Genomic DNA, 24,664 nt, shown 5'->3' with positions numbered 1-24,664 from the left:
CTCGTAACATTTTTATAGTTATATGGATTTGTGTGCATTTTGGTGGTTTTTGAGCAGCTTTTCAGCTGGACGTTATCAGCTGTATCTGGCAACACTGATGATGCTTCTTCCTGAGTACTGCCAGCAGAACATGGACAGGTTTCATCAAAAATCAATTAAAGAATATTAAGACACATGATGCATGTCACCTTTAATAACTGCACTGTGAAGGAGATTTGTCACTTTGTTTTGTTCAATAAGCAGGTGTAGTTTCGGACATGTTACAGTATTTGAAATAAATTCCAGTGGAGTTGGAAAGCAAAATCTGCCAAAATTAGATTACAATCATGATGTTCATTAATTTTCTGTACCCGCTTCTCCAACTCACGACAGAGCTGGAGCCGATCCCAGTGGTTACTGGGTAAAAGGTGGGGTGCACCGTGGACAGGCCACCAGTCCGCATATAGACAGACAAACCCATTCACACCTACAGCCAATTTAGAGTCACCAGTTTCCCGAACCTGCATGTCTTTGGAAGTGGGAGGTAATTAAAGCACCTGGGACGAATCTATGGAAACAGGGAGAACATGCAAACTCAATATGGAAAGGACCATGTGGGAGGTGATCGCAGGACCTTCTCAGTGTGAGACAACAATGCCAACCACTAATCCATAGTGAGGCCATCACGATGTACACAAGTAATTAAATGAACAAATGAAATTAACAGTATTAATTTACATTCAACATACAGTTTATGTGTTCCAGAATCACTGGTGGAACCCCATCCAGGATGTGATTGTTTATTGGCCTCAGTGGCTGGTTGTCCTCCTGCTGGAGATGTTGTGGTTGTGCATCACCTTCCTCATGCCCATACCCAATTGCCCCACGTAAGTCAAACAAGGTCATGCAATGTCATGAACTGTATCTGAAATTTAACATCATGTGCCAGTCAGCATCAGAGGCACAGGCAGGGTTTTCTCAACGGGGTGCTGGCTGAGATTTATCTACAAACTAATTATTGTTACCTACACAAAAGAAGTTAATTTTAATCACATTCATCTGTTCATTTCTTTGTTGTCAGCAGAATATCATAAAGATCTAAATATTTATCATGAAAGGCAACCAATTTAAAAGTAAAAGTCACTGAATGACTCAAGGTAACAATAGAAGTAATAAGATTAACTGTAAGTCAGTTACTGTAAGTCATTATTAATTGCAGGTAACCGAATACAAGTATCTGGGTAATTTGAGAATAACTAAAACTGAGTTGTATAAAGTAACCCAGGCAGTTAAAGTAACAGTACCTGTGTAGTTGTCATATTGAATGCCAGACTCACTGATTGTAACTAAGTCCCTCTAACCAAGGGTTAGAATTTTCCCCAGACATTTCCCCCTCAATGCAAAACATAACCTCCTTGGCAATTAAGGTTTAAAGATCCTTGGTTATGCCCATTTGATGTGACAAAATACAAGAAGCTTTTGTTACATCACACATTGTTGAATTGTCAACAACTCTTCCAGGTATTTACAATGCATCAATTTTCCACATTTTGTTATGTTACAACCTTATTCCAAAATGGATTAAATATTTTTTTTTCCTCAAAATTCTACACAAACCCCATAATGGCAATGTAAAAAAAAGTTATTTTTTTTATTTTTTGCAGACTTATTCAAAATAAACTAAGAAATAACATGTACATAATGGATGACATTCATTTTCTTCCCTCAAAGTTCTACACACAATACCCCATAACAACAATGTGAGATTTTTGCCAATTTATTAAAAATAAAAATCACGTCTACGTAAATATTCACACCCTTTGACATGAAGCTCAAAACTGAGCTCAGGTGCATCCTGTTTCCACTGATAATCCTTGAGATGTTTCTACAGCTTAATTGAAGTCCACCTGGACTCTTCCTAGAGCTGGCTGCCAGTCTAAACTAAGTGATCGGAGAGAAGGACCTTAGTCAGGGAGGTGACCCGATGAAGAACCTTATGGTCACTCTGTCAGAGCGCCAGCATTCCTCTATGGAGAGAAGACAATCTTTCAGAAGGACAACAATCTGCAGCAATCCACCAATCAGCCCTCTATGGTAGAGTGGCCAGATGGAAGCCACTCCTCAGTAAAAGGCACATGGCAGCCTGCCTGGAGTTTGCCAAAATGCACCTGAAGGACTCTCAAACCATGAGAAACAAAATTCTCTGTTCTGATGAGACAAAGATTGAACTCTTTCGTGTGCATGTCAGGCGTCATGTTTGGAGGAACCCAGTCACCATCCCTACAGTGAAGCATGGTGGGGCAGCATCATGCTGTGGGGATGTTTTTCAGTGACAGGAACTGGGAGACTGGTCATGATTGAGGGAAAGATGGATGCAGCAATGTACAGAGACATCCTGGATGAGAACCTGCTCCAGAGCGCTCTTGACCTCAGACTGGGATGACTGTTCATCTTTCAGCAGGACAATGACCCTAAGCACACAGCCAAGATATCAAAAGAGTGACTTCAGATTGGTTGAGGCAGTTCTAAAGGACGCCTCACATCCTCTTTTTGATCAGTTTGAACTGCTCCCTTCAGGACGGAGGTATAAAGTTCCTTTTTGTAGAACTAAGCGCTATAAGAGCACTTTTATTCCTGCTGCTATTAGTGTACTTAACAGACGATCTTGATTGTATATTTAATTAATTTATCCGCTTTTTTGCTTTGAGATGGCACACGCTCTGTGACTTTTGTTCTGGCGCCATGCTATTGGCCTGTACTTGCACTGCTTTATTGGTATTGTATTCTTATATTTTTTATATTATATTTTTATATTTTTATTGTATTTTTATATTTTTAATTATATTTAGGGTATTTTTATCGGTTTTTATGTGTTATGTGATTGTTATGAATGGTGTGACTCACTGCCAAAACAAATTTACCTTTTGGTACAAATAAAGTAACCTTGAACCTTGAACCTTCAGGACAACTCTGTGATTGTCCTTGAGTGGCCCAGCCAGAGCCCAGACCAGAATCTGATTGAACATCTCTGGAGAGATCTGAAAATGGCTGTGCACCGACGCTCCCCATCCAACCTGATCCAACCTGGATCTTGAGAGGTGCTGCAAGGAGGAATGTGCAAACCTGCCTAAAGATAGGTGCACCAAGCTTGTGGCATCATATTCAAGAAGACTTGAGGCTGTAATTGCTCCCAAAGGTGCATCAACAAAGTATTGAGTAAAGGCTGTGAATACTTATGTACATGTGATTTCAAAAAACTTTTTCATGTTGTCATTTGGGGTGTTATGCGTAGAATTTTGAGGGAAAAAATGAATTGACTCCATTTTGGAATAAGGCTGTAACAACAAAATGTGGAAAAAGTGAAACGCCGTGAATACTTTCCGGATGCACTGTATACCTTGAAGAGCTAACACAATTTATCTGGCCAACTGACCAGGTGATCTGTCTGTTGCACAAGTGCTTGCAGTCCACTTCCTGTGCATCGAGACCCAATCAAGGGCTTGAGTGGCAGGGGGCTTTTCCAGACAAGCTTGCTTTTGTCCTCCCATAGGCATGGTTATTTCACATAATGTGGGACATCTAGTCAAATAATACACACTGTGTCTATTTGAACACCCATAGTGCCAGATGTCAAGTTAAAATCAACATTGGCAGAGGACAGGTCATGTTTAAAAAAAATCTTGCATGAACTTAATATCAAGCTCATACAAATGTCATCAGTATATGTATTGTATTGGGGAGTAATAGTGTCAAAAACAGATTTATTGTCACAGTGACTTTTTTAAAAATCATCATAATGACCCTTGTCATTATGATTGCTTTTACTGCTACATTAGAACATGCACCTGTCCAATATTAAAAAATCTTACCACAGCATTTTTTTTATTTAAAAATGCATTCACTGACTTTTGAATGAGAAGCCTTTGTCTCCTTGCAGTTTGGAGACGAGGGACTGTATGAAATCTGCTCAGATACCTTCTCCTATCTGATTCCTATTATATTTGTAATCTGCAGCACTCGGCCAATAACAATGACCAAAGAAGTTGCAGGAAGAAGATGCTCCCATTGTGCACACAGCTTCTCTGTGGTGAATGGTACAGATGCACGGACATGGAGTTTGACGCGGAACCATGAGTCCGCTGGCTATTTAAAAGGGTTCAGACAACATTACTCAGAGCTTAGAAAACATTAATGAGGTTTGAATGTTAGATCAAAGTAATACAGTAATCTAATAGGACTTCAGTCCTTTTTTTTATTATATAATGGCTGTACAGATACTGTATAACAAAAGTGTAGATTTCATCAATGTCTCTCTGCTCCAGTTTTGATTTGTTGTAAGGCAGCAGTTTTGTGTACCATGTGCTGCTGCTGCTGTTATGAGCTGCCGTGATTTATGTGCCTGTGGCGGATGCCTCAGGGCATAATTAGCCGATCTCAGTGTGTCATGTGCAGTAAGAGAAATGGAGGCAGGAGATCCATCCTTGGTCTCGTGCCCAGTGTTGCTTCTTTTGAGTGTCTTTTTTCTCCCTGCATGACTTCGCATGCCATAGGTTTTAGAATATTGTGTTGAGGTCAAACGATAGCACTTTTTTCACTTTTTGTGAAAAAAGTGCCGTCGTCAGATCTAAGAATGGGATAATTGATTGGCAAAGGCTATACGCCCAACCGTTGGGCAAATAAATATAATATCTTATCTTATTCGCCCAACTGTGATCTTGTATTTGACATGTTTTGTGCATCTAAACTACATTTTTTACACCACTTTTTAAGGCTCTATTGTGGCGTATGTTTGACACATTTAATGGCGCCGTCTTTAATTACTGCGAAAACACCGCAATGGATGAAAACAGACAAACTTCATAAGCATTTTGAACGGAAGCCTGTTAACAACAATGAAACAGTTTTTGAACAAAATGCTGCTTGTTGGCTGTAAGATGGTGTTAGTTTGACACTGTTCCCTGGGTCTGATGAGCCAAACAGAACTGCATTAGATCACAGCTCCTCGGGGGCTGTGAACCCTCCCACAGCCGGCGAGAAAAAATCCACCTTTTTCCGTCCCGCGTTGAAACCGGAAGTGAGCTTACAAGCACACTCATTGGTCGGTTGTGGTTGGGCGTATATGCTCGCGAATTTACTTTATTGACCCAACGGTTGGGCGTATAGCCACTCTCTAATTGATTTTGTGTGTGGTATTATTCAAGTAAAATGTGTTTCACGCAAAGTTTTTGAAAAGAGATTTTGTTTGATGGTGGCAAGTTGATTGCAGTTGGATCAATGGGTTGTAACAGCTGGACAGGCTTCTGATGGTTTTTTTGCCTGCACACATACATGTGTTAATATCACTGAAGAGTCAGAGCCATTTAACAATGTGTTGTTGTCTGCAGTCTGTTACCTTTTAATCAAACACCTGTACATGGTGAATAATATTTATACTATTTATTATTGCTCACATCTGTGCTTATTGATACTCCTGTGGAATTTCCTTGATGATGTCAGCATAAAATATAGACGGGCGACCCAAGGAGCACTCGGAATTCAGTCATACGATGCAGAGAGAGATTTATTTTGGTCGAAGCAGAAAACAGGTGCACCTGGAGAAGCTCCCACAGGTACCGCATGCAAACATTACCCATAGAGCCTTCTGACTTTACACACTCAGAGAGCCGTCTTATGGGCCCCTGCCATAGTAAAACAAATCCATAATACAAACATGGCCTTTGGCTAGTTTGGGCCATGATCAGATGTTTGGTCGTGAACTTGAAGAAACACGTCTTCTATCAACAAAGACAAGCAGGCCCAACACACTCTGAGAGGCCAGATTTTTTAAATTATTATTAAAATTTTATTTGACCAGATCGATCCCATTGAGACACAAAGATTGCTTTTCCAAGGGAAGCCTGGCCAAGAAAGCAGCTTAAAAACATTAAGTTTCAGGATGAGAACACAGAATCAGACAATAAAACAGACAAATACAATCTGGTTACATCATAGAGTTAATATGGGGCTTTCATAAGCAGAAACAAGAACGATATGAGGCAGATACTAAGTCAATCAATCAATCAATCAATTTTTTTATATAGCGCCAAATCACAACAAACAGTTGCCCCAAGGCGCTTTATATTGTAAGGCAAGCCCATACAATAATTATGTAAAACCCCAACGGTCAAAACGACCCCCTGTGAGCAAGCACTTGGCTACAGTGGGAAGGAAAAACTCCCTTTTAACAGGAAGAAACCTCCAGCAGAACCAGGCTCAGGGAGGGGCAGTCTTCTGCTGGGACTGGTTGGGGCTGATAGTCCCTCATAATGTTTTTAAATGTTCCAAGAGAAGTTAGTTCCCTCAAGTTCAAAGTTCTCTGTAGTGAGTTCCAGGCAGCAGGTGCGAAGTACATGAAGGATTGCTTACCTAACTCAGTGTGAATTTTGGGGACATTGAGCAAATAGCAATCATTGGACCGCAAGGAGTAGATATTGGGGGAGTAGACCTAAGATCGCTTTGTAAATAAAAATGTGCCAGTGTGAGAGACGACGTGCAGCCAACGAGGGCCACTCAACTCTGCTATATAAGTTGCAGTGGTGAGTGAGGGTTTTACAACATGTAAAAAAAAAACCTCAGGGTACCGTGATACACGGAGTCCAGAGATTGGAGACAATTTGCAGGGGCATGCATATAAAGAAGGTCGCCGTAATCCAATAAAGGAAGAAAGGTGGCGGCTACTAAATTTTTCCTAGTGGCAAAGGTAAAACATGTCCTGTTACGATAAAAGAACCCCAGTTTTAGCTTTAGTTTTTTGATCAGGTTCTCTATATGAGACTTAAAGAAAACTTGTCATCAATCAGAACACCCAGATACTTGTGGCAAGGCACTAGCTCAATCATATTTCCTTGCAGGGAGAACACATTGGGAGGGGGCTCTAGAGTCTTCCTGCCATTTGGAAAAAATCATAAATTTGGTTTTGAAAACGTTAAGAATGAGTTTCAGATTTAGAAGCTGACGAAAAAAATCATAAATTTGGTTTTGGAAATGCTAAGAACAAGTTTCAAATTTAGTTGCTGACGTTCCATAAGGTTAAAGGCAGTCTGTAAAAAGCCAATGGCCTTGGCAAGGGTGGAGCCACAACAGTAAATGACAGTATCATCAGCGTAAAAATAGAATTTAGCATCAGGGACATTTCTGCCAAGTACATCCACAAAAATGCTAAACAAAATTGGACCTAAAACAGAGCCCTGGGCACACCAGAGGAGACTTTTAACATTGTAGAGAAACTACCACCGAAGTGTGTACATTGCATTCTGTCAGACAGGTAGTTCGCAAACCAACCCACTGCTTGCTTTGACAGACCAATATTCAGCAATCCTGGTTTCAAGATGGAATGATCCACAGTATCAAATGCCTTTTCCCCATGCCTGCAGACATGGGGAAAACTGCAATTTTTCACCCACAGATACTTTGATTGTTTAATGAATGAATGAATTATTGCACTATAGTTGGTGTCTCTGTTGGATCCTTGGGTGCCTCTGGAATGACATTTTGTCAAATGAACAGTTGCTAAGGGAGACTCATATGAAGTTTACTTTACATTGTGAGGGAACATCAGCTACGGCATTATGACCATGTGGGGCATTTCTCTGTACATGGTCCACTGCACAGTTGTTTCAGTGCTGAGGGCTCAGCAAGTGAAAAATGCTCATGGGACATTCAAGTATCACCTAGCTGTGAGCGATAGATAGGTACCTGTGAGATGTGGTTGTCCACTAGTTATCTGGTTTGAATGTTGCCAGCCAGGAGGCAGGTAGATTCCATAGTGTGGGGAATGTAGTGATGCACCCCCTCAACAGATAATGAGGGGGTGTTGGAGGGGTCTGTGAAGGTGACGTGAAGTAACCATTGTATGACGGGGCATTGATGGAGATCCTGGTTCCCAAAATTTTTGGAGTGACAAGGCCAATTATTTTGTGTCCTATAAAGAGTGCCCGTTTAATTCTCTGTTTATAATCATTCTGTTCTTATTTGCTTCCAGGGGTTATTTGGGAGCTGGCGGCATTGGCGATGATGGTCTTTACCCAAACTGCACTGGAGGTGCAGCAGGATACATTGATAGATGGATGTTTGGTGATAACATGTACAGATATCCTACATGCAAAGTAAGATCAGTTTCACACCCCATTCATCACTGCGTCTGTCACAAATCCATGCAGACAAAAATAAAACCAGATGATCTTTCTGGTGGTTTTCATCTCTCGTTTTGCAGGAGATGTATCACACCACGCAGCCCTTTGACCCAGAGGGGGTTCTGGGTACAATCAACTCCATTGTCATGGGATTTATGGGCATGCAGTAAGATAAATGATATGTCTGTCATATAATTTGAGAACTGCTGTGAGAGTACTATGTATACTATATTCATATTCATAGTCATATTTTTATCTAGTTTTTGTTTTCTTTAAATGACCTCCAATTTTGAAAGCTTATTTTAGTCAAATTAGGCCAGCCCTGGTGTAATATATTTACATTTCTATGTGAATATGTTATTGCAGTTTATATAACTGGCGGATTAGTGATGTAGTTTGATGATCGCATTAATCTAAAGACCTCAGTGGAATGAAATACATTTTCCCACCATGCTCACAGCTGCTGATTATTGACAAAAGGCTATCAGAAAGTGACGGAAGACGTTTTGGTCTTTTGAGTCTGAGTCAACTTACAGTCCGCTGATGGCGGCATCTGCATCACTACCATGTAAGTGTGCTGGGAAGTCGCCATGTGAAAACAGCCACATTGCTTAATTCCCGGTGGGCTGTTTGCACTCAACCCTTCAGTCAATGCGTCTTAGAGGACACACCAGGTGTCCGCTGCCCTCGTTTGTGTTTGTCAATGCTAATGTCGTCAGCTGAAACACATTCTCATCACCAAATTAATCAGGCGGCGCAGATGACGTGCACACCACATCTGGGTGTGCAAGATGGCAGAAATTTGGACTGCCATGTCAGGGACACATCACTGCACCAGCATCCTGTGACTATTTAGTTACCCAAAGGTAAATAAATGGGTACGGGCAGAATTTTTGTGCTTTTATGGTATTTCTCATAATATATAGTTGAGTGTTGGTCTCTGAACTTCTTTCTTTACTTCCATACAGGCAGGCAAAATTATCATCTGCTACAAGGGGATGAACAGTCACATCATGTGTCGATTCCTCACATGGGCTGTTATTCTGGTATGTATGAGAATGGGAAGGTCTATACTACATATCTGCACTTTCAAATGAGGTTCAAATCACAACTTGCAATGCAAACTTTAACTTCACTGCTACAACTTGAACTTACAATGTGTTTTTCAGCCATTTGGTAATTGGTCTCAGCTGCCAAAGCTGTTCATTATCAGAAATAGTAGAGGACATGCGTGTGATCTCAGTGCAATTAAACATCATCCATGCATGCCTTTGTTTCCGGGCAGATGTGGGTATCCAGAGCCTCATGGGACGGATACTCTCACACATGCATATTGCTTCTGTACTATTTTCAGTACTCAGACAATCTGCTGAAGACTATGATAAACACGTACACCTGACAAAGGCAATACTTTGAAGTCCTGGAGGACTCACAGAGCTTTGGTCAAGTTGTAGTTCTTCTGTTTGTATGTAATTGTGTACAGATTTCCTTTAGGAATGTTCTACTCCATCATCACAAAATATGTATAATGTTCTCAATAAAACAGTTAGTCACACCATTCCCTCCAAGTTGTGTTAAAATTAGGGATGTCCTGATCCGATCACGTGATCGAAAATTGGGTCCGATCACGTGGTTTCAGACGTAATCGAAATAGGACGTTGCATCCAGATCAGAAATCCGATATAGATTTTATCCTCATTATTTTGATCAGCACTATTTCAAGCTCATCATTGCAGATTAATGGGCCTTTCACGCGTTGGAAGCATCAGAGGCATCAAAAATCGGTCTAAAAAGCATTATTTTCAATGAGACACGTTGCTTTTAGAGGCATCAGAAGCATCGCGTCAAAAAACCGAGCTAAAACGACGCTTCTGACGGGAGCGTGCATTGCCGCTTGTCGGCAGGCTGACGCGGTCAAAGTTCAACCCAATCTTCTTTTTTTTTATTGAACAAAGGAAAAACATAACAAGAGGTACAGGCAGACAAAACCATATGACTAGCAGACAGGCATCATTCCAAACAGTTAACAAGACATATTATACAACACAGACCCAAGGGGTACAGGAGGCTTTATTGTAAACTGAAATTCTTTACCAAGTTTATTGTCTTTATTACTTTTTTTGTTTGGTATGTTATTTAAAGTTTTGAGGTAGGTGTTGATTTCAATTATCCATCTTTTGGCGCTCTGAGCTGTGACGTAGCTTCGCGCTGTGTCGGGCCAAAACACAGAAGACTAGTGGCAGAAACCACTGATCTGTACAAAACAGATCGGTGCAGAAACCACTGATCTCTACAAAACAGAAACATGTCACAGGACTGCTCCTTTATAGAGCAGTTTTCTGAAGAAAAATCCTTGTAAATATTTTTTGTTGTTGTTTGTTACCTCAAAATTTCTGATTACTGTTTAAAAAAAGTTTAGAACACTTGTAATTAAAATAGCTAAATCAATAAATGGTTCTTTAGAAACCTTTCATCTGTAAATTAAAACCACCTGTTATTTCAGATTAGATAATTTCTTGTTTAACATAAGGAACCTTGGACATTTATTTTTAGACAAATAAAATAACATGGAAATTTGTACATTTTTAAGTCTGGTAGATTATTACTTGATTGTTCAAGCTAACTCAAGGAGAAGTGCACTATTAAGTGATAAATAATAAAATAAGGTGATCAAAATGAAAATATTATATGTTTAGCATTTGTTCATTGTTCATTCAGTTTTTTAAAGTATCGGATCGGAACTCTGTATCGGCAGATAGTCAAAATCAGATGACTCGGAATCGGATCAGGGCCAAAAAACCTGATCGGGACATCCCTAGTTAAAATAGTTAAAAAGAAAGAAACACTACAACGGGCACCTATGGAATATAACACTTACACATTACATGTTTGACACAGATTCATACAATTATTTCTTTGTAATTGGTTGATACCAGTGATTCTGCTTGGTGTTGACATTTAACAACATCTAACACACAACCTTTCCACCATGTTTAATTCATATTTGCTCCCAAGTGTTTGAGTTAAACAGTTATGACTTTGAGTTTGACTTTTTAATGTCACCAAGAGCAAAGGTCATGTGGTCAAAAGAAGTTGATCTTTGACTTCATTAGATGAACAGTAACCATAGGTGAAGTTGCAGGGGTGCACATAACTGGTACTCATTGTGCTCGTGTGTGCTAAAAAATCATTGATGTACAGCAGAGGGAAACACTTTTTTGTTCTCGACAGGGGTCAGACAGAAGTCAGATTACCAGAGCAAGAATTTTAGCTGAGGAAGCTTCTGCGTTTTGAAGCAAACCGTCCTCGCGTCAAGCAACCCAGTCCAGTCGAAGAGTCAAGCTTCTCTACTATGGAAACCACCTGGACAACTGAGAGCCTACACAGAAACGTTCCAAAAACTGTCATTGCTTTCTTTAATAAAGTGCTTCCCTTGTGTTTTCTGCTGCACATCATTTATTTATAGCACACACAAGCACAATGAGTACCAGTTATGTGCATGCCTAGTTGTGACCATGCCGTCAAAATAGCCATTCCAAGAGTTTAAACTTTCAAGTACACCAGAGGTTCAAATGCCATGATCAAGGGCGCCAATCTAGAACTAGAAATTGGGGGGGGGGGCCAAAGTGCGAGGCCCGCAGGGCCGAAAGCCCATAGGCCGGGGGTCTGGGGGCCGCTTTAGCCCCAGAAGCAACGGTTTCTGAGCATCCAGAACAGGTAATTTTAATGTTTTGAGAAGACCATAAAGTGGACACCATTTGACTTATGCAATTTGAAACTGCGGATTATAAGTATTTTATCTGAGAATAGCAGCATTGATTTTATTAACATCCTGGTGTAAATAAGGTACTCACACATGTGTATAACTCAAAAGAATGATAGGTTGAGTTTTCATTAAAAAACAAAACAAATGCAATGTGGTAAATGTTTTCATAATATGAAAGAACAGGCTCTTAATAATTATTAACTATCGCATACTGTATTTTTTTCTCAAGATTTGTTTTTTGCATAAGTTTGAAAAAAACAACAGATCATAAGTTTAGGATAAATGACTTATCATGAATTTAATTTTGAAAGTGGCCCTAATGACAACACTCATACTGAACATAATTTCACTTGCATAGACAGATTTTGGAGATCAAGCAATAATTGCAGATGGGCTTTCTGAGGTCCCAGATAGCTTTTCTGATTTCCTTTTCTAACTTTCAGAATTTAGTAAATTAAGCATATGGTCCATTGCTACTTATGTGTAGACACTAGTCCCTAGAGGCAACTATTTTTGGTTTCCAGAAAATTCCGAATGTGACAAACAAGAATCAGGTGTTGTAAACAAGTCAATGCCGCTAAAAAATACAAACTTGGATAAACAAAGATACTATTCTGACATGGTTTTGCACATAAGACTGACATAGCATGTGTCAAGTACACACATATATGTCAGAAGGTGGGGGGGGACATACCATATTCTGTCCACCCTGGTTGAAAAGGTGGGGGGGACATGTCCCCCCTATCCCCCACCAATTGCACCCATGGCCATGTTACTAATGGAAAGGAAATATGTGACTTAATATTAGTGTTACCTGTAACAATTCCATTAGAATAACCATTCTAAAAGTTTGGCCTTTCAGGTTCATGTAGAGGTTCTACAGTGTGGTAGGTGCTGTAATTTTCAAACAAACATGTGTTCCCAAACTGATATGAAAGTATTTTACAGGGTATGACCTCAGCTTTTCCCACTGCTTAGGAAAAACAAGCTTTTGTTGTGATTGCTGCTTGAAGAATCTGATTTTTGTGATGTTACAACTTAATTTCTTCAAATATTTTCATGCAAGTAATTAGGCAGCACAGTGGTTAAGTGGTTAGCACTGTTGCCTCACAGCAAGATGATTGTGTAATTGCTTCCACCTGGTTCTTTCTGTGTGGAGTTTGCATGTTCTCCATGTGTTTGTGTTGGTTCCAGGTGCTCTGGCTTCCTGCCACTTCCGATCGGACTGGTTAGGTGAACTGGAAATTTAAATTTGCCCATAGGTGTGAATGTGTTTCTGCCTGTATGTGGCCGTGTCCAGGGTGTCCTCCGCCTCTCACCCAATGACTGATAGGATAGTATCCACCCCCCCTCCCCATAACCCTTAAATGGAATAAGTGGCATAGAAAATGAATGAGTGGATGTTCTAAATGACTTGTACATCTTTCTTGTATTCATCAGGTTTGTCTTTGCAGCTGAACGAATTGGAAAAGTTTAAATGTTTAATTTTTTTGGCAGGTATGTGTTGCCACGTAGCATTTTACAGTATAAAAACGACACAGCAACAGTCAAACTCTGGTAGGAACACTTCTTTCCTTTTCCACGTTCTTCATTAATTATGCTTCAAAATCAATGGTTAATTTCGATAGTTTTTATGAATTTAATTACACTGTCAATTTACCTATGTTGTGTTTTTATGTAGCGTTAAATATGCTCAATCTACTGGAAAAGCATGGAGGTTATACTTGTTTTGGAGCTCTGGTCATTTGGGTGGTCCTTTGATGCAAAAGAAGGGAGAGGGCTTCTGTTTCATTTTGAGCAAGAATGCATCCGTAGGGAACAGTGGAGTGTGATATGAGACGGTCCATTTTGCATTTGTAACCTGTGGCAGCAGGCTACTCTAATGAGACTGACAGATATCTGTGTAGAAAAGCCAAACTTTGCAGAAATCAGCCAGGATATGGTTTTTCGATTTTTAGACCCAATAGAAATGTAGCTCATTTACAAAAAGTCTGTCTCTGGGTCCTCGGAATACGAGCATACATGTCTGAGAGGCAGACATCCTGAACTTAAAGCTCTGTGACCTGGAGTGATGATGGAGAGGACCTGGCTGGCTGCATGGCTCTGCCTTTGAAATCAAACTGTGCAGAACAGAATAAAGGAGGAGGGAAAAAACGCCAAGTCGATAGTTTAAGTAATAATATCTCAGTCGCAATGCAATATTGGTTTTGCCCATTCTGCAATTTTTGTACGTGTTCTTTTAATTAATTAGTACCACACAACTGTATGGAGTTACTGTTTGACTGATAGAATTGAACTCTGTGAACTTTATAGGAAACTGTCAACACCACAACTGTAATATTATACAAATAATGAATGGTTATGAGTTCAATGGTACGAATATTTCATGAGGTGAAAGCTGGAACGTACCATTCAACGAGGCTCATTGAATGGTACGTTCCAGCTTTCACCGAATTAGATATTCGTTCCACTGAAAGAATGTAAAAACATTCATTATTTGTTTTATTATAACGGCTTAAAACAGATCCTTGTCATTTGATTTGTTATTAATTTATAAACAACAGAAATATTTACATTTACATTTTGGTGTTTCATTGGTGCTTAACAGTCCAACACAAACTTCAAACGGGAGTCCCAAAATTGCAACAATGTCATCCGTGATGCCGTGCACAGACTTGTGTAGTTCCTCAGTCCGGCGAAAAATCACGTCAGACGTTTGTCCAGCTTTTCATCCAACAGCTCTTCATGCCACCAGACGGCTTACAGCAGAGTGGATTTATTTTTTTGTAGGTGTGTTACAAGAATTAGCCGCCTCATTAGCTCCTTCAAATCGTCATGTGCTAGCAAAACAAACTCTGCCATGTTTAGCTAAACACTGCCCCCGGCAGTGTGAAGTGAGCACGGTGGTCGAGGCGTGCAATAGCAATTTCATATAGCACCAAAATTGCATGCTAAAAAAAGGGCTATTGCACGGTTAACGAAACATAACGGCAAATAGCATGAATAATCCATGTCACGTGACATACAACCCACTAATCAATGACAAGGATCCACTCAGCCGTTATATAATTTGTATTATTATATAGTACATGCAAGTCTCATTGGGCTTCAAAAATCCAGAAGCTTGTTGACAGATATATATCGTACTCTTTTCTAAATTTTCCACACATTTGTTTTTAATCAGTCAAGACTGCAGGCAGCCCAGTCCAGTACCTGTATCCTCCTCTTCTGTCACCATGTCTTTGTAATGTGTGCAGAATGTGGTTTTGCATTGTCTAGCTGAAGAATGCATGGACGTCCCTGGAAAATATGTCATTTTGAATGCAGCATATCTTGCTGCAAAATCTAAGTGTACTTTTCTCCATTAATGCTGCCATCACAGAATTGTAAATTACCTTTGCCAAGGGCACTGACACGACCCCATACCATGACCGAGACGGGCTTTTGGACTTGTTGCTGTTAAGACTGGATGGTCATTTTTGTCTTGGATATCAAACGAATGACATCTATTTCTTCTTTTTTCTTTCTTTCTTGCTTTCTTTCGAAATAGCACTGCTCCATAATCAACCTCATGTGTCGCCTCCTGCATTTTACTTAGCGTTCAGACTGCATAGTGGATTTGGACAAGTCCCAGATGGACTTGTACAAACATTTACAGACTGCACTCTGTAGGGTCTTTTATGCTGTTTTTGTTTCGTCTCACATCCCGTCTGTGTGTACAGTTCTGGTCAGTTACTGACACTCCTGATTTTTAAGTGCATAATTCAGAAATAAGGGCAAAGCAACCCATTTGTGACTTTTGTGTTTTTATATCAGGACAAATCCACGTTATATATTGAAAAATCAATTGAAATTCTAGTGTGAGGATTTAATGCCGTTAACCTCATTTCTTAAGTGACAAACCTCCTCATTACGTCTCCTTGTGCTGAATCATATTGACTGTTATTGTTGCTTGTGATGCCAGAGGGAGGAGAAATAAATTACACCCATTTGGCTTTCCTAGAGGCACAGAGTGATAAAGTAACACACAATGAAATAAACATTATGCTTTTTTTTTCCTATCAGTTGATGTTTTTCCATCGTACTTCATAGATCACCAGGTACAACACCACACCAATGATTGTGGTGGTACAGTTGTCCACTTGGTAAAGATCCTGGAGCAGTATAGTGATGATTCAGTGTGTGGACTTAAAATCCTGGTTATCCGGAATGGAAAATAAAATACTTTTTGCAGTAGAATGTTGAACAGATTACTGATTCTGGGAACAGATGTCTGAAATGAGTAAAACACAAATGGAGTATTCATTTGTCCCCCATATTCTGCTTAAGTGTATTAGCTTTGTATTGGTTCCTTTTTGTAGTCCTAAAGTGTTTTGACCAGCAAATATATATATATATATATATATATATATATATATATATATATATATATATATATATATATATATATATATATAATTTTTTTTTTACTGATTGGCTTGCTCTTGCTCTTGATATTGACTTTTCTAATATAATTTGGGCTTGTTGGGGAAACAGGAGTCTGAACTGCCCTGCTTCTTGTTTTAGACATATGCTCTTAACATTATCGGCGCTCCTCTGTGGAGGGGGGCTCACATCTGCAGGCGCCCAGCCTCAGGGTTGGGTTAATGCACATCACAGAAGTCACTTTTATAGGACGCTGTAGTGTTAATTCTGCAGTGGGTTGTTGTTAGGGCAGCCGTGCCTCTTCCTCCTAATAAACAATACGCCGTTAATTACAGTCCAACGATCAGCCCACAGGAATGAGACATTGAAATTGAGCGAGTGCCCCACATACCAGCCCCATCCCACATCCTGCGAGCCGGATAGCCTGAAGAACTGATCCAGCCCCGGCCAGGCTATTTCCACTCCATCGATTCTGTCATCAACACACATGATGGATATCCACCTAACAAGCATGTTTGGCTCCCCTCTCTCTCTCTCTTGAGTATAAAATGTGTATCCAGATCATGTATACTCGAATATCATGAAAGATAATTTTGCTCAACTCGTAACCACGGGTAAGCGCGGGCACCTGCTAATTTTGGGTAAGCCCAGATGTCTGATTAGTGAGAAAGAAGCAGGTGCAACTGTAAACAAAAGGACACATAAAAAAATGTAAAATGCCAGCAGCTTTAATGATGGCAGAAAAGACAAATAATTTCTGTGTGTGTGTGTGTGTGTGTGTGTGTGTGTGTGTGTGTGTGTGTGTGTGTGTGTGTGTGTGTGTGTGTGTGTGTGTGTAGACAACATAAAAAAGGCTGGACAGAATTTCCTTCATACTTGGTGGGAATATTACTTGGATAGATATCCAGAGGTTATTAGATTTTGGAATAGATTGGTTAAAGGTCAAGGTCAAAGATAACAAGGTCAGAAAATGCCATTTTTTTCTATAGCTTGACATCCAAGAAGCACAGATACACCAAACTTGGTATGGATATTCGATAGATATCTAGAGGTGATTAGATTTTGAGTAATTTGGTGAAAGGTCAAGGAAGAAGTCATCTAAAAAAAAGCCTAGATGGATCAAATGTAGTTGGAATACTGGATCAATAGCTAGAGGTGATTAGATTTAGATTTTTTTTTTTTTTCTTCTGGAGTCCAGGAAATGACAACCAAGAAGCCTAGATGGATGATCTACAGCATATAATTAAGTTTTGGAGTGGTTTAATCAAAGGTCAAAGCAAACATGTCCTGAAAAACCTTTTTTGTATATGTCACCACCAAGAACTCTAGATGGATCATTAGATTTTGGAGTCACTTGGTCAAAGGTCAAATGTTAAGGAAAACATTGTCTGAAAAACACTTTTTTTGATCATGAAGTGCAGGTTTTCCTTGCAACCAATCACCTTAGCAGGTGGATTTACTGATGAGTTTCTGTCCTCAACTTAAACACCTGATAAAAACCAAATAAAAACATGCACTGTCTTGGCCCTTCATGACACACTGTCACTCACCCAAATCTGAAACATATATTGATCAGCAAAATATTTGTGATTGATTGGTATGAAAGACTTCATAATGAAGCCCCACAGAAGTCATATGATGAACCATTACAGACGTGTATATTTACTTGTCCATTTATATTGTGGTGTGTGCAGAGCGTGCAGGATTGCATCAGCTCTGAAATTCCTACATTTTTTTCATATTGAAAAAGACTTATTTGTTTATTTTGACACAAAATTGATTCCATAGAATGGACCCTGTATTTGATGCTAATAACATACACCAACTTCCCATGATACGTTCTGACAACAGTTAAAAAATCGTGATGACACGAGTGTTTCAATCCACACACCCAACTGCGTCCAAAGTATTGACCTACATTACTAATTGCATTGTCAATTGCTGGGGTCCTCAACATAAAGAAACCTGTGTCCTGTGTTATTAAATCAAATTTGCAGAGACGGCTATGTTCCAAAATGCCATCAAACATTCATAAATTAGCAGTTTAATTTAGTGATAAGTCCTTTTTCCTCCTTAGGTACTCTCCAACTCTCCATTCTCCCAGCAGTCATTCGGGCACAGTGTGCGTTCATGTTTTGGAGGCATGGCCTTGAAAGGAGGTCTTGGGGGTGGGGAGATTGAAGGTGGGGGAGGAGGTCCATTTTTATCCAGTCTATGTTTTTAACTACACTCAACAAAAATATAAACACAACACTTTTGGTTTTGCTCCCATTTTGTATGAGATTAACTCAAAGATCTAAAACTTTTTCCACATACACAATATCACCATTTCCCTCAAATATTGTTCACAAACCAGTCTAAATCTGTGATAGTGAGCACTTCTCCTTTGCTGAGATAATCCATCCCACCTCACAGGTGTGCCATATCAAGATGCTGATTAGACACCATGATTAGTGCACAGGTGTGCCTTAGACTGCCCACAATAAAAGGCCACTCTGAAAGGTGCAGTTTTGTTTTATTGGGGGGGATACCAGTCAGTATCTGGTGTGACCACCATTTGCCTCATGCAGTGCAACACATCTCCTTCGCATAGAGTTGATCAGGTTGTCAATTGTGGCCTGTGGAATGTTGGTCCACTCCTCTTCAATGGCTGTGTGAAGTTGCTGGATATTGGCAGGAAACTGGTACACGCTGTCGTATACGCCGGTCCAGAGCATCCCAAACATGCTCAATGGGTGACATGTCCGGTGAGTATGCCGGCCATGCAAGAACTGAGACATTTTCAGCTTCCAAGAATTGTGTACAGATCCTTGCAACATGGGGCCGTGCATTATCCTGCTGCAACATGAGGTGATGTTCTTGGATGTATGGCACAACAATGGGCCTCAGGATCTCGTCACGGTATCTCTGTGCATTCAAAATGCCATCAATAAAATGCACCTGTGTTCTTCGTCCATAACAGACGCCTGCCCATACCATAACCCCACCGCCACCATGGGCCACTCGATCCACAACATTGACATCAGAAAACCGCTCACCCCACACGATGCCACACACGCTGTCTGCCATCTGCCCTGGACAGTGTGAACCGGGATTCATCCGTGAAGAGAACACCTCTCCAACGTGCCAAACTCCAGCGAATGTGAGCATTTGCCCACTCAAGTCGGTTACGCCGACAAACTGGAGTCAGGTTGAGACCCCGATGAGGACGACGAACATGCAGATGAGCTTCCCTGAGATGGTTTCTGACAGTTTGTGCAGAAATTCTTTGGTTATGCAAACCGATTGTTTCAGCAGCTGTCCGAGTGGCTGGTCTCAGACGATTTTGGACGTGAACATGCTGGATGTGGAGGTCCTGGGCTGGTGTGGTTACACGTGGTCTGCGGTTGTGAGGCTGGTTGGATGTACTGCCAAATTCTCTGAAACGCCTTTCGAGACGGCTTATGGTAGAGAAATGAACATTCAATACACGAGCAACAGCTCTGGTTGACATTCCTGCTGTCAGCATGCCAATTGCACGCTCCCTCAAATCTTGCGACATCTGTGGCATTGTGCTGTGATAAAACTGCACCTTTCAGAGTGGCCTTTTATTGTGGGCAGTCTAAGGCACACCTGTGCACTAATCATGGTGTCTAATCAGCATATTGATATGGCACACCTGTGAGGTGGGATGGATTATCTCAGCAAAGGAGAAGTGCTCACTATCACGGCTTTAGACTAGTTTGTGAACAATTTTTGAGGGAAATGGTGATATTGTGTACGTGGAAAAAGTTTTAGATCTTTGAGTTCATCTCATACAAAATGGGAGCAAAACCAAAAGTGTTGCGTTTATATTTTTGTTGAGTGTATTTAAATTTTAGCTTACATATATTACATATATATGTAATACACACACACACACACACACACACACACACACACGCACAGATCACTAAATAATATGCATTTCCATGTGGTCAGTTATGAGTATTATTTATTACATTTACAGGAGGTTTACTATACTGTGATATATACTGTTATTGGGATATGAAATTACATGTATTATGATTTGACGTTTTTGTTATATTGCCCGAACTGATATACAAATAATGAATGTTTATGAGTTCAATGGTACGACTATTTCATGAGGTGAAAGCTGGAACTTACTATTCAACGAGACAAAACCGAGTTGAATGGTACATTCCAGCTTTCACCAAATTAAATATTCGTTTCATTGAAAAGATGTAAAAACATTCGTTATTTGTTTTTTATAATGGCTTAAATAGATGTTTCTATTTTCGATATTTTGTTAATTTATAGACAACAGAAAAGGGACTTACATTTTGATGCATCACTGCTGGTAACAGTCCAACACGAACTTAGGAGTCCAAAATTGTTCTCAGTCAAATTGGAAAAGCAGTAGTCTTCCGATACTTCCAAAAACAGAACAAAAAACAGACTGTGTACTTCCTCAGTGAAGCGAAAAAAATCACATCAGAAATTAGTCCAACTTTTCATCCTAACAGCTCTTCATGCCTGCAGCGGCTTACATCGTAGTGGATTTGTTTTTGTGTGTTTTAGAATTAGCACCATCAATTTGCTTCTTCAAATTGTCATCCATCAACAAAACAAACTCCACATGTTTAGCTAAACACCGGCACCACTAGTATAGCAAGCCAACGGTGCCACAAATACGCACTTTCAAACACGTATCACCAAAAACTGCAGTTTTCATACACTAGTGGATGGGGTTCGCAGTGTGCAATGGTATAAAACATATGGAACCAAATTTGCATGCTAAATGGAACCAAAATGCATGCTAAATGTAACGCAACACAAATTGGATGAATAATCCATGTCACGCACCAATCAAATGTCAAACAGTCAAAATGACATTATACAGTGCACGGTCAAAGTGCCTGTTCCGCCTTGGTGGAGGCATTTGTTCTATTGAGTGCCCTTCTAGTAAATACAACAGACAACTCAACACATCTGAATTTGATTTTTTTGGTTGCTGTCTGAAGAGCTCATCAGAGTAGTATATTTGTGTGTCGAACAGTGTGTAAGAATCTGAGCAAGGACGAGGGACACATTTACAGGTCCTGGTTCAACTCGCTGTCAGTTGATCTGCTAATCTGTTGGACTCAGTTAATTCTGTATCCTCACATTTTAGCCTCCCAATCCAGCTCGTTTTATCGGCCTCCATCGATTTGAAATCTGTTTCATTTCCATCCTCAGGGAGTCTCTGCAGCCATCCTTTCTAAGTGCACGCGAGACGAAGGATTTATACCTGTCAATAAGAACCTGTGGTAAGTGCTTCCGGATCCTCTAAATCCAGCCACTTTCCTCACAAAAGAAAGGATGGGTTTTCAACTGGTGCAAATCAAGGCTGCTAAAACACACGTGCTCCCCTCCCTCTAACTACAGCTACACCTGTAAATAATCACTGCGGCTGTCAGGAGTGTGAGATGAGGCGGCGTACATCCTCCAACGTGATCATGCTTCCTAACAGTCAGAAAAGAAAAGGACGGTTTACTCTCTGTGCGCCAGCAGCCTTCTTGGCAGAAGCATGCGCACATTTTACCGCGCTTTTGTGTGGTGGAATGTGATCAGGCTCCGGGAAACTCATCTGTACTGTCTGACTGTTCCCAATCTCCCGTCCACATTTTTGGCAAAAGAGAGCTTCCATCTTGATAAACGTTTGCGATGATTTAGCATGAAATACAATCGTTAAATGAAACGTGCAAGTGGCTTCACAGCCCGCGCGTTTGCGTCTCTCCCACTCTCCGCTTAATATGATGTGAATCATTTTAACGTTGCAACAGGAAGAATGCCATTTCATCTGTGATGTGTAAGCAAATTCTTCGTGATGTTCCACAGGGGCCCCTGATGCAGCCATGCTCATCCCTCTCCATTACTTTGCCTGGCTTTTATAGGCAGTTCATCATGCACAGTTATTGAGCTCTTGAGCACGAGTCCCTGCCGAGATGTCCAGAAGTAATTAACTCCCGGGCAAGAGTCTTTTTTAGCCCCACTTCAGCTGTGATTAAAAAAAAGCCTGCTGCAAGGTGGCTCCGTCGTCCATTAGATATTACATCAAGCATTCTTACACTTAGGATTAGACAGGCACATGGTTAGCTGGCACGGCTCCACGGAGGCGCATGCCAAAGTTGTCCTGCTGATGCCAAACCTGCAAACTGTCCTGCAGCTTCAGATCTCTGGGTGTTATTTATCTGCAGGAGACTGTTTTACACACTTGCATTGATGCACAAATGTGTTGCCGCTGTAAATAGTCGCTAATGGTCCATTTCTGTTCCCCAGGTCCCTGTCCTACGTGATGTCTATGGGCTGCTTTTCATTCATGCTGTTAGGAATCATGTACTTTGTCATCGATATCAAGAGGTGGTGGGGAGGGCAGCCATTCACATACCCAGGTACTGCATATTCATGGAAACTGGCTAATGCTTGATAGTAGAGCTGAAACAACTAATCGAGTTAATCGATTAAAATCGATTATTAAAATAGTTGTCAACTAATTTAGTTATCGATTAGTTGCTAAAAAACTTTGTTTTACTGCAAATGTTTTGTTTCTTCCATATAATCAACCAAGCTTTGCTTTGAATCTTGAACCAATGAAGGAGTGCTTCAAGCTGCTGCTTCGTTGGTTTCATTTGTTTTATTTTGCTTTATCCTAATTTTTCCCCACTAAAACCCTAAAAAGCATATGTCTGTGAGGAATATTTACCTTTTTAAACTGACCTGTTATGGTCTTCTGAAACAGTTGATAGATGTATTTTATGCTAACGCCAATGCTAATGCGTTAGCATGTCTATGGCGTTTTCAGTGTTAAAGTTAGCCTTAAGCTGCTGACATTTCAGCATGTTTGTGCATTTGTTTTCTGTATAATAATTAATGGCTCAGCGTTTATTGTCGTAAAAGAGTCAAATGTATTACAAATTATAATGTTTTTAATTATTTTTATTTATATATTAATAATAATGGCAACAATAATAATAGTAATAATAACTAATAATGCTACAATACAATTTTAGAGAAAGAGACACGAGTCACATGTGTCATTGTGAAATGACCACATAGTTTACAAGCTATACAGAGAATGTTGCTCATATAATGAGTCGGGCTACAGTTTTTGATTTAGGTTTTATGGTTAACTGGTTATGCTAACTGCTCATTTGCAGCAACAAAAATATCTCTTTTCACCATATATTTTATAACATTTATATGTTTCAATGTTGTTTTATGGCAACTTTGATAAAGCAGTGTCATTTGAAATTATTTTTGTTCTTTATTATAAACTGTTTTATTCCTTATTATTTTATATTTCAACAGCCAAGGGACATTTGACGATTTGTTGATTTTCAAGTATTTTAAGTTTTCAAATAATGTTCTGTTATTAAATAAAGAGATGGAAGGAGAGAAAAATTGTTTCCCTGGCACATTTAAAAAAAAATTCCCTGCTAATCCGATTAATCGTGTCGAAACCCCTTCAGATTCATCGATGATCCAAATAATCGTTTGTTGCAGCCCTACTTGATAGTGTTGTCTATTTTTTTGGTGGTGGTGGGGGGTGCTGGAATTAAAAGCTGCAAGGCTCAAGAGACACACACGTGCACACCCTTGTAGTAAACGGAACACTGACTGTCCTGTGTGATGTGTGCCTCCTCTCATCAGGGATGAACTCCATCCTGGTGTATGTTGGCCACTCTCTCCTGGGATTCTACTTCCCGTTCAGCTGGGAGATGCGCTTCCAGGAGAGTCACTGGGAGTGGCTCTTCCAAAGCCTGTGGGGAACAGCATTGTGGGTGCTCATCGCCTATCTGCTCTACAGAAAGAAGTTCTTCCTGAAAATATAAAGCATCACCTGCTCCTTCTCAGTCTGTGGATGCTGTTATTTTCCAAATAAAAACAAACAAATATTCCAAGTTACTGTAAACATTTTACAAATTACATTACTGAGTGTTGGGGATGTGCTGGTTAGAGTTGCACATACAGTTGTGTTCAAAATAATAGCACTGTTAGGTTGTGCAGTGTCAAAATGAATCCAAATATGCAGGCAGGAATCTAAACAGGAGGTAAGTAAAAAATGAGGTGATTTAATGTCACAGGTGAGAAATGTCCAAATACAAAAGTGAGTTTCCAAGGGTTAAGAGGAGTCGCAAATAAACGCAAAATATAATTCACAAATGGCAACAACACAAACGGAAGTAGCAAGGTTATTAACCCAACTAATAAACAGGGCGTGGCAATGCACAGGTGGCGACAAAGGTAACCTAAGAACTAGAGGTACATAAATGGGAGGAGACAAAGATGAACAGTATACTCA

The 24,664-nt window shown here is 40.1% G+C and overlaps 1 protein-coding gene across 1 annotated transcript; it reads left to right on the top strand.

The window, feature by feature from the left end:
• The first annotated feature begins 625 nt into the window (after window positions 1-625).
• LOC117523432 (heparan-alpha-glucosaminide N-acetyltransferase-like) lies at window positions 626-24,260 on the top strand. Its single transcript, XM_034184965.1, is given in 7 exon segments — window positions 626-866; window positions 8,000-8,123; window positions 8,231-8,332; window positions 9,119-9,196; window positions 21,559-21,629; window positions 22,642-22,754; window positions 24,013-24,260. Coding segments are annotated over 7 exon segments (843 nt in total). The 5' UTR covers window positions 626-693; the 3' UTR covers window positions 24,195-24,260.
• Window positions 24,261-24,664: the final 404 nt, after the last annotated feature.

This window comes from Thalassophryne amazonica, chromosome 13, assembly GCF_902500255.1.
Source record: "Thalassophryne amazonica chromosome 13, fThaAma1.1, whole genome shotgun sequence".
Taxonomy (NCBI): domain Eukaryota; kingdom Metazoa; phylum Chordata; class Actinopteri; order Batrachoidiformes; family Batrachoididae; genus Thalassophryne; species Thalassophryne amazonica.
This window is presented reverse-complemented; position numbering and strand designations above follow the sequence as displayed.